A 9,954-nucleotide genomic window follows, 5' to 3' on the forward strand; every position below is an offset into this window, starting at 1 on the left:
TGCCAGGTGCTGCCTGGTCATTCATTATAACCCTTGGTCTGTTCCAATGGACAGAAAACAGCAAGCCCTGCCTGGTGCAGCTCTCTAGTGACCAGCAACGTGGCCACAGTCAGCAGTGAACCCTAACACCGAGTACTCTTGCGTGGTCACTGAGGAACTGGCACATATCTCTGTGCTCCCGAGGAGCATGGTACTGGCTGAGGCAAGAATGGTTTGGGGTTTTTTTTAAAGACAACATACTTACCATCTGCCTAAATATTGTAGCCTCTTAAAGCTGTTTTGCTGTGGCTTTTAAACCTGAAGTTGATTCTCAAGGGCCAGAAGACACTGTCTGTGGTGAACCATATGCAGATAAATTATGCAGCTCCCGTTTTCCATTATTTCTTCACAACTGGCATTTTAGGTTAGGTCTTTTCCCAGACCCTGCCTGTTGGCACTTGCTTTCTAGCTGTGTCTGGCAGAATCCAGCAGCACTAGTGGGGGGCTGTCCCTGGGAGCCTTATGTCCAACCTCCTGCTCACAGCAGGGCTCTGCATAGCGCTGGGTCAGGGCAGCCACTGTCTCTGCCCCTCAGAGTCTTGCAAATCCCTGCCCTTCCAAGGAAGTTCTTCCTAATATACAAGAAGGCCAATCTGCAAACCTTTGCTCCTTCCTCCCAGATATACTGTCTGCCACTGCCGAGGAGGAGTTTGTTGCTGTGACCACCTGGCCTGTGCAGTTAGTTAGGAGTCGAGTACAACATGGCTGGTACCTTGGCTGCATTCAACACTGCTCTGCTGGACTGATTGCCAGTGCTCTACAGCAGCTTGTAGCCAAGCAGTGGAGAGCCTCTGCTGCTTGCATCAGCTGAAATGGCAGTTTGCAGACTGCCCACATTTTGCTTCACAAGCACTTCTGATCACTTTATGGAGAGTATAAAGATAACTCAAAAAGCCATGTGGCTTCCCACCTCTCCCTAGCAACACTTCCAATTTGTTTTGCTGAAGAGGATGGGCCAAGTCTCATTGCCGTCAAAGTTCAACTCTACTACTTTTCATCTCCTTGTTAAGTAAGTGGAAATGAAGCTGGAGGAAGCAGTTGGCAGAAATCACAAGCGCTGGCAGCTCACAACCCAGGAGCCATATGCTGCACCATGTGCCGTACCAAAGCATGTTAGCAGCTCTCGCTCCTTCACAAGATGTTACTGCCAAAACCACTGCCTCTTCTGGGAGTTTCGCTGCCCAATGTCTCCAGGTCTGGGGCATGACCCATCGCCTGGTCAACAGCAGCTGCATGAGGGAACTAGTCGGTAAAGGCTGTTTTTCCTCCTTGAGGGGCAAGGCGTCATCAGGCCCTTCAGGAGGTGGGTTCTAATTCAAGTACATCCACAAAGCCTTCAAGTGAGCAGTTCTGCTCTTATACCACCAGGAATTGCCCTCAGGCAGAGGGAGCACTTCCTTCCTTAGGGAGTACTCCCTGAGGAACTCACCTAGGTCATTGTTATTCATCATGGCATTGGAGGCACGGAGCCGGGGACCTTGCTGAGTGAAATGGTATCCAAACTTCAGCAGGGAGGTGTTTTTTTCCAACATGTTTGCAATTTCCATTTCTACTTTGTTTCCCAAAGGCTGGCTCTTTTGAAAACAGGAAACAGACAAGCAAGCTGGTCAGGTCAGAGGGCGATTCAGAGTGAGTACTTAGATCTGCCATCTCCAACCCCCTTCCTTCCTACTTTGGACCTGTTGGTTCATTTGGCATTTCTGACTTCGAAACAAACTCCTGGCCTGTTCCTGATACAACCGAGTGGCTCAAACTCTTTCAGACTTTCCTGGAAATCCTCTTGCCCAAAGACTTTGTTTCTCGGACAAATTTGCAGCAAAGATATGTCTGGAGAAACTATGACTCTGAACTCCTAGTCACTTGTCCCTAAGCTCCCCATAGCTCAGGTGCTTCACTCCTAGCCGCTGGGTTTCTGGAGGGAGCTAAACTTGCTGTGGCATCTGTATCACTGCATACTCTGGAGCTCTCCTTCTCCTTCCCTTGCATTGTAGCAAAAATTTCAGTTTGTTTCACTAAGTACAACGTTATTATGTAAGTAAGTCCCCACAGGAGGGGGAGATACTGGACAGGGGCATCACCACTCTTATGGGCAGCACCAGGAACCGGGAAAGCTGCTTGGACTGCCACAGCCTTTGTTAATGACTGTAGATAGTAGCAGATACTGCCCATTAACTGCAGCAGAAACGGGGCTGAAACTTCTCCAAAGCAACCTAGCAGTGGTGGTGGGCTGCCACCCCCTACCATGACCAGCTACACAAATTTCCTGCAACCAAGACACATTCACCTGACCAGAGTGCCCACTCAGGCATGCTTTACCTGGTTGTCAATACGCAGCTCTACGAGTGATGTGTTGCCCTGGAGCGCTTCAATAATGGCCAGGATTCCTGACCCAGAGATGAAGTTTGATTCCACATTCAAGCTCTTCAGTGTGTTATTGACCTTCAGCATTTCTGCCAGCGCCTGTAGGAAGAGCTGACAGTCAGGCAGGAACATAGCACCCTGGAGCAGCAGAGATTCAACTCCCCTTGCCTCCAGAGAACACTGGAAGAACCCCACGTGCTGAGCAGTTTCATTGCCACCAGATGGGAGACCTCTGTGCAGGATGAAGGGGGTTATCCTCTGTTGCCGGAGGATTCTTGAACGTGAGGATTCTGGAGGCCACAGCAAAACCTCATATGGAGAAGCCCTTAAGGGCCACCCCAAAAGGTGACAGTCCACAACTGCCCCGTGACAGCTTCATTTGTCTCTCTTCTAAAGCTAGCATGGTGATGGCAGCAACGCTGGCCAGCAGAGGACCTGCATCCTGCCTGACCAGCTCCCTTCTTGCACTGCTCCTTCTGTACAGGGCTGAGATACCGCCCATCACAGCAGGCAGAGAGAGGAGCGTCTGTCTTGAACAGTGATTCCCCATGTCCAAGACATCTTCCCAAGTGCATCACAACCATATTAATCAATTGTGCTTCCCTTAGCAGGTAAGACCAGAAGTAGGTTGGCATGCTCCCAACCCTGCCCCCCTGCCCCGACCTGATCTGATGATCTCACTTTATAAGCTGCATGGGAGGACCCATCTGCATCATAAAACAGAAGAACCAGAAGTTGATGCCCAAGTGGCACCAGTGACCTGCAGCCATTCACATAGCACTTGGCTCCACATCTCCCCTAGCCCTGCACAGTGCCTCAAGGACCCTTGCAGGCTTCTTCTAGGGTGCCTGAAATAATGTGAGGGCTGCACTCACCTTCCAAAAAGAAGGTTTTTTCTAACAGGAAATTGTGTGCACATGTGTGCACGGAGGTAGGTAGGGGTGGCCTGGGGGAGGAGAAGCAAAAGTTGGCTGCCCTGATGCTGGAGGAGTATGCAAGATTGCAGCCTGTGAGGCAGCACAGGGGCCAGCCGGAGTGCTCAGCACCTCTCTGCATCCCCACTGACTCTTAAGACTGATCGCAGCATCCAGAAAGACCGTTTATCAGTGACAGAGGCCACGCATAAGAAATGCAGATCCTGCTTCTCCACAGAGGAGTATATGAAAGAGAGCCAGAGCAGACACGTGTGAGGGGAGGGACGGGTGTGCACACAGGAGCATACGGCTTTGTACAGAAACGAATGGGGTGGCTCTAATATAGGATAGACTGAGAGAGACAAACTGCTTTTACAATATGCCACTAGGGAGTCTCCTGCTCCTTTTCCAGGAAATGCTTGAGGACAAATATGAGACCGAATGGGACTGAAGACTTGTGTCCTAAAATCTCTGCAGCTGAGAAAGGGAGCAAAGGAAACAAAGCCTGTCTGTCACTAGTTTTCATGAGCACTCCTGACACTGAAATACCTGCATCAAATGCCAGAGGTGCAGAACGTGCCAAATGTACCATAAGGTGCCAGCCAGTAACTCCAAAAATACCTTGCCCAAGAACAGCTCCTGTCACAACTTCATGACGATGAGCCAACGGTACTTACAAAAGCAACAGGATCATTGCTCCGTGTCCCAACTATACTGAACTTCTTCACGTAGGAGTTATTTTTCAGTGCTTCTGCAAAAGCTTTTAAAGTTGGTATAGGGATATTCTGTGAAAAGAAATGCAGAAAACCTGTGTTAGGCCATCAGCCACATGAAGGAATATGTAATATGTTAAAATGATACTTCAATTTTCTTACTGAGGTCAAATTACCTAATGCACTGAAGTAATTTAGCAAGGGGTCGATAAATGTTTTTACAAGTTCTCTTGCTATAATCAGCATGGCCTAAGGAGCACGGAATGTCTTCATCCCATTTCCCACTCTGCTGGTAGATCACTGCCTTCCTTTGAAGCTACAGGCTTCCTAACAGCTTCTGCTGTTAGGAACACAGGCATTTTGGGGATGATGTAACTAGGATCCATGAGCCTACAAAGCACTGCTCCTGCACCTTTTGATACGAATGACAGCACTCAGCAATGTTCATGTCATGTTCACGAAAATTTCCACTTATGGGACCTGATTCAGAAAGTCCTGAAATTATCACCTTGTAGCACAAACCACAGACACCTCTGACTGCTTTATACAACATCTTTCAGACTAATATTTGCCATGCTAGGTCTCAGCCCAGAAAATAAATCCATGCACTTACCAAGCTCTTTAGACACCCTTTTCAGATGCACATATTGTCACCTGTCTAAAATGGTATCCTCAGCTTGGACATCTTACCACAGCATTTGGATCCCACCAAGTGCAATCATCTATGGTTAAAGCCATCTGCAGAGCCATAACACAGAGCCCAGCAGTTTACCATCTCCACCACCACTCCCCAGTTCTCCAAACCATGTCCCTAAGTCATGAGGCTAACGCGCAATGGAAGTGCCTGCCTGCCAGATCCTCAGCCTGGTGTCCTCAAAGGATGTTCAGAATCACTAGCCAGAACGTGAAAGTAAAAATCTTCTTGCTATAGAAAGGTGCAGGTGGCATGCCACAAGTGGTTTTTAATGTGCACGTGCAGTTAACCACATTCTTGCTATTTAAATATGTCATCATTCAACAGATGCCATGGGATGGGGGTTCTGTAGTCAGGGAGGACATATAGAAACTATATTTTGTAGCATGTGTATGTGTCCCAGAGGCAACATAAGAAGTGGTGCTGTGTCCTGATTTGCTTTCTACATGGAGTCCCACCCAAGGGATGGGGAGGAGACAGACAGTGTTACCTGCAAGGAGGGAGGTTTCTTCATATTTTCATGGCAAGTGTCAGGATTATGAAGCCTTCCACCATTTTATCTTACTGCCCCTTCACCAAATGTATCATCTCACTAAACCATTAAAGCAACCTAGAACACCTTTAACTTGACAGGCTGGAAACAGGTCTCCCAAACTGCCCTCAACATGAGGGCAATTCCTCTTCCAGGCATCTACAGGAGTCCTGCTACCAAACCCACACCACCGTTCCACTGCAGCTAACAACCCCTGTTGCCCAGAATGGAGATGGGAAGCACAGGTGTTTATTGTCTGGCTACATGCTGTTATGGTATTACCCAGTGCAGTGAAACAAGACTTCCTTGTGGCAGACCAATGTTTGGTCCTGTTGTTAAGAGAGGAGAGTAGAAAGGAACAAATACCATAATATTGTTAAGGTTGACTTCCTCAAGGTCAGGATCATTGTTTTGTACTCGTTTCAGAGTTTCCTCCACATCCGTTGAGTTTGGTTCCTCATCAGGAACTGGTTTGTACTTTGTGGGTTTAATCACACCTGCAAGTGTAAAGCAAGACATGTGAAACTGAAAGCACCCCGAACAGCAGCGTATTCTCTTTGGGAGTGTTTCTCCTCTTCCAGAAGCAGTGTTGGGAGAGGAAAGCACTACTTGGTAGATGCAAGATGAACAACCACTCGCCAGTTGCACCTATGTTCACGTGCACCCAGAAATGCTGCACATCACTGGGGCCAACCGGTACAGGACGACAGCTGGTGCCTGCTGCTACGTGCTCACAGGGTCCAAAAGTGATGGAGGGTACACTGCTCACGTGAGGTTGTTCCCTGGGCTGTGGTAGCTCACAGACGGCACCAGGGCAGCGGCTGAGGCCACGCTGGCTTGCACAAGGTAAGGATGCATCAGAGACGGCCCCAGCAATCACAGGCTGATCTGACATTCATGGCTCCAAACTTCAGCCTAAAATATTCCCACTTTGCCTCTGCTACCAGCTCCAAAGCCAAACACTGCAGCATGCTAACACTCTAAACCACTTACTGTTGAGCCCTTCTGTGTTCACAATGGTGCTGCTCCCCAGTGCCTCGTAGTACTGCTGGTTACTCATCAAGGTGTGCATGCCAAGGATGGCTACAAAAGAAGGAAAGGGGGACACGACTTGAGTTATTGCAGGCTCCAAGGCCAGGAAAGGACATGTACATGACATGCTGCCCAGGATGGGGGACTGTGGTGCATTACCTTTTTCCCGAGCAAGCACAGAATAACATACAAAGGTGGGACCAAGCCCCCCAGATGTCATACGTAAACAGCAGGGCTCTAATGTGCTCCCTTGTTTAGTCCAATGTAGCACGATTCATTGAAGAAGAGGAACCTCATCTTGCAGACAACAAATAGACAAACAGCCAAGGCTTCCCAGTAGCGAACTAGGTTCAGCATCACACAAAAATAGCAAGGGGAAGGCAATAAAAGACAGAAAATAATGCTATTGGTACGATTTAATCTAAGGGTTCCAGTCCAGCAGGAGCCTGTACACCCTCCTCAACCTTTGCTCACCTGGACATGCGCCACACACTCCAACAGTTTTTGGAGTGCAGAACCAAACCAACCCCTCAGGCAGCAACTCAGGAGGCGGCTGCCATCCGAAGCACGGCAACACACATAATGTTTTCACTCAGCAACAAGTGGTGGTGGTGTGCTTTGAATTGATCTATGCTTGGAGGTTAATGTTGTGAGAAGCTAAAGCTCTGCTGGTTCCGTTGAAATGCAAAAAACAATGTTATGAACGAAATTCAAAGACCATAAGAGCCCAAAAGTCAAAATTCTGCTGATTTGCGTATCTCAGGCTCGTGACCGCAAAACTAACATGCAAGTGCCCGTTGAACTGTAGCCAGGGGGACCTGCTGACATTCTTGCCAGCTGCAGTGGGAAGCCAATGGCTTAGAAACGTTTAGGCAAAGATTCTGTTTATAAAAATATCCCTGCTACTCACAGAAAGTTCATGTTTGAAAATAAACTGTTTTTCTAATCAACTGATTTTTTTATTTTTATAAAATAACTATACGACTTCCTAAGCAAAAATGCAGACACATGAATACTTGTTATAAACAGACACATTTGAGCCAATCTTGACCCCTGGACGGGCACAGTGGTTAAAATAAACACAAGGCAAATTTCTCCCTAAAATTAAAGTATGCCACCACAAAGGCACTTTGCTTTCCCATGAGCTGTTCCTCTTATACTTGGTTGGCACCGGTCCATCACCATTTGCTCAGTGCTTTGGCCAAGAAGGGCTGGGAGCTGCAGGAGAAGCATGACCCTGAGGCCCATCACATGAATGGCATCTGTTACAGTGACAGCTCACTGTGACTCCAGGTCTGCGTTGCACAAGCAGGACAGCCTGCAGCAAAGAATGTCAATGAACATCACCATCCACTTCCCCACCTGCTCCCCCAGTACATCCCCAGCTGGACTGCACAGAGCCAAGCAGTCTCCATCTGAAAGCCTGAGTGAGGTTGGGCACTTCGAGTTTGCTTGTTTGTAATTTAGCTAGCCCTTTTCTCTGCCACGTACTCACACCTGAAATTTTCAGGAATGCAGCACAGCTTGGAAAACTAATTTGCAGCATTTTGGGGACACATATACACCCCAAACACAGCATACTCTGACCACAGAATTTCTCCACTAGCCAGGACTGTGAGTACCTGGACTGCAGACAGAGGGAAGGTTCTCCTGTTATGACCACAGTTTTTTTGGGCAGAGTTTGTGCTGGTAGACAGGAGGAACCCACTGTTTGTAAGCCTGGTGCTTACCGTGTGTTATCCAAAGAAACTCAAGCAGAACAAAGGCATCCCATTTCAGCCTCCTCCAGCTGACCAAAGGCACGGGAGCCCTTCCAGGCCTTGTTGGGAGCCACCCACAAGAGCCATCCTACTGGCCTTGCCAGGGAACAGATCCAATGTGCTGTGGACGACAACGAGCCCTGCTAACCAGGCAGGAGCAAAACCAGCTCCTGCCAAACAAGCCCTGCTAAACAGGCAGGAGCAATGCTGTCACTGTCAATATTGAGATTTCAGCACAGCTTGAATCACATCAGTTCTCCTGCTGCCACATCAAGTGTGTTCTCCCATCAACTGCTGAACAAGCTGCCCCGAACAGCATTTCTCTGTGAGAATAATTGCAGCACAGCTCTGGAGCTTAGAAAGGCAGGTTTTACAGGACCGAGCTTTAAAGGATGCTTGGAGTACAGCAAAAAAGCAAAACCCAAAGATGCAATGCTTGGCCAGGGTATGTATGTTGGAAGCCTTAATGTAGAAGCACATTCCTAAGCCAGAATATAATACTATTATGTAGAAGATGTCTAGCTGGTGTGGTTATTCTACAGGCTATCGTACAGACTCCTGGGAAGAAGGATACTGCTAGGGAGTATGGAATTCTGAAGGAGACAGAACTAGAAGAAGAAATCAGTAGCAATGAGATATGCATCAACTGCTAGACCAGGAGGGGACATGTGAGCTTGGTAATGCACCAAAGGGGTGTTCATATGCTCCCTAGGCACAGACCCCTCAGACAGGGACCCTGCCTGTCCTCCTTGGTTTGCACCGGGCTTGCTTAGCCTGAAGAAGAGCATACCGTCATTGGAAGTACACCAGCCTTTTAATGTGGGATTCCCCAACCCCTGAGCTGACACTCACAAACCAACCAACTGCACAAATAGCCAGAAATCCGTAGCTTTAAAACGTGTTGGAAAAGCACTTTTAAAAACAGCAGCCCTGAGGAGCGTTTGTTGAAAGGCTGCTCTAACCCGATGGCTCCTTTAATAGGCTGCACAAGAAATTCACATTCTCCCTGGGTCTGTTTGATTGTGTCCTAGAGGTTTGGCTTGAAGAAAGCTGTGCTCCTGAAGGTGACAGGCTGCAATTTGAAGATTCTGTGGCAGAAACAGCACACTCTGTTCCCTTGATAAATCCTTATTCTCCCTCCTCAGCGTTGGACCATGCTCCCAATTAAATCACATGGGCTGAGAGTAACTTTAAATATACACTTCTTTTTTAACAAAGAAAATCTCCTGTAAAAACTGACAGCATTCAGATAAACAGCAAAAAGCTCAAAGCTTGTTTCCCTCAAGAGAACAAACAAAAAGAAACTAGTAGTCAAACAAAGTGAACGCCCAATTAATGTGAAACTATTTTACCAGCAATGTCACAGAGCTCTGCATCAGAGGCATTAGCAAGGGCTTCCTCCAGTTCCGGCTCCAGAGTCACACTTTCCAAAACAGGATCCATTGGCTTCTGCTTGGGGATCCAAGCTTTTCCTATAAATGCAAAGTGAGGTCACTCAGTACAGCTCTAGCACCTGTTTCACAACTGGCTGTGCAGATGCCTTTCTCTGGGGTGGAAAGGACAGATTGGGCACAAAGACCTAGAAGAAAAAATCAGAGGAGACACTGAATCTCTTCCCATTAGCTCAGCCTGAGTCCTACTGCAGTGTGAGCCAGGAGACCCTTGCCAGGCATCTTCAACCGTGGAGATGGACTCTCTCTCCAGTGCAGAGGGCTCTATCTACAAAAGCCCAGTAGCACATTTGCACACAGAACGATGACTGTTCAATGCACAGCACTAAGAAAGCCACACATAGCCTGGCCCCGCAGGACTGGACTTCTCTGAAAGCTGCAGAAAAGGGATAGAAATCTGCCAGCACTCACATGGACCAAGAGAGGCCAGTGGCCTAGACCCAGCACTATGCAGTGTC

General features: G+C 48.0%; 1 protein-coding gene across 1 annotated transcript in view; it reads right to left on the bottom strand.

Annotated features, from left to right (window-relative positions):
* Window positions 1-9,954, bottom strand: part of TMOD1 (tropomodulin 1) — a 17,260-nt gene that overhangs the window by 1,448 nt on the left and 5,858 nt on the right. Inside the window, exons 3-8 of the mRNA XM_010138876.1 lie at window positions 9,398-9,517; window positions 6,247-6,336; window positions 5,620-5,750; window positions 3,992-4,099; window positions 2,356-2,499; window positions 1,469-1,613 (exon numbers count right to left, since the gene is read on the bottom strand). Of these exons, the coding sequence (XP_010137178.1) occupies window positions 1,469-1,613; window positions 2,356-2,499; window positions 3,992-4,099; window positions 5,620-5,750; window positions 6,247-6,336; window positions 9,398-9,517 (738 nt within the window). The remainder of the gene's footprint in view (window positions 1-1,468; window positions 1,614-2,355; window positions 2,500-3,991; window positions 4,100-5,619; window positions 5,751-6,246; window positions 6,337-9,397; window positions 9,518-9,954) is intronic.

Source organism: Buceros rhinoceros, unplaced genomic scaffold (genome assembly GCF_000710305.1).
Source record: "Buceros rhinoceros silvestris isolate BGI_N320 unplaced genomic scaffold, ASM71030v1 scaffold10236, whole genome shotgun sequence".
NCBI lineage: Eukaryota > Metazoa > Chordata > Aves > Bucerotiformes > Bucerotidae > Buceros > Buceros rhinoceros.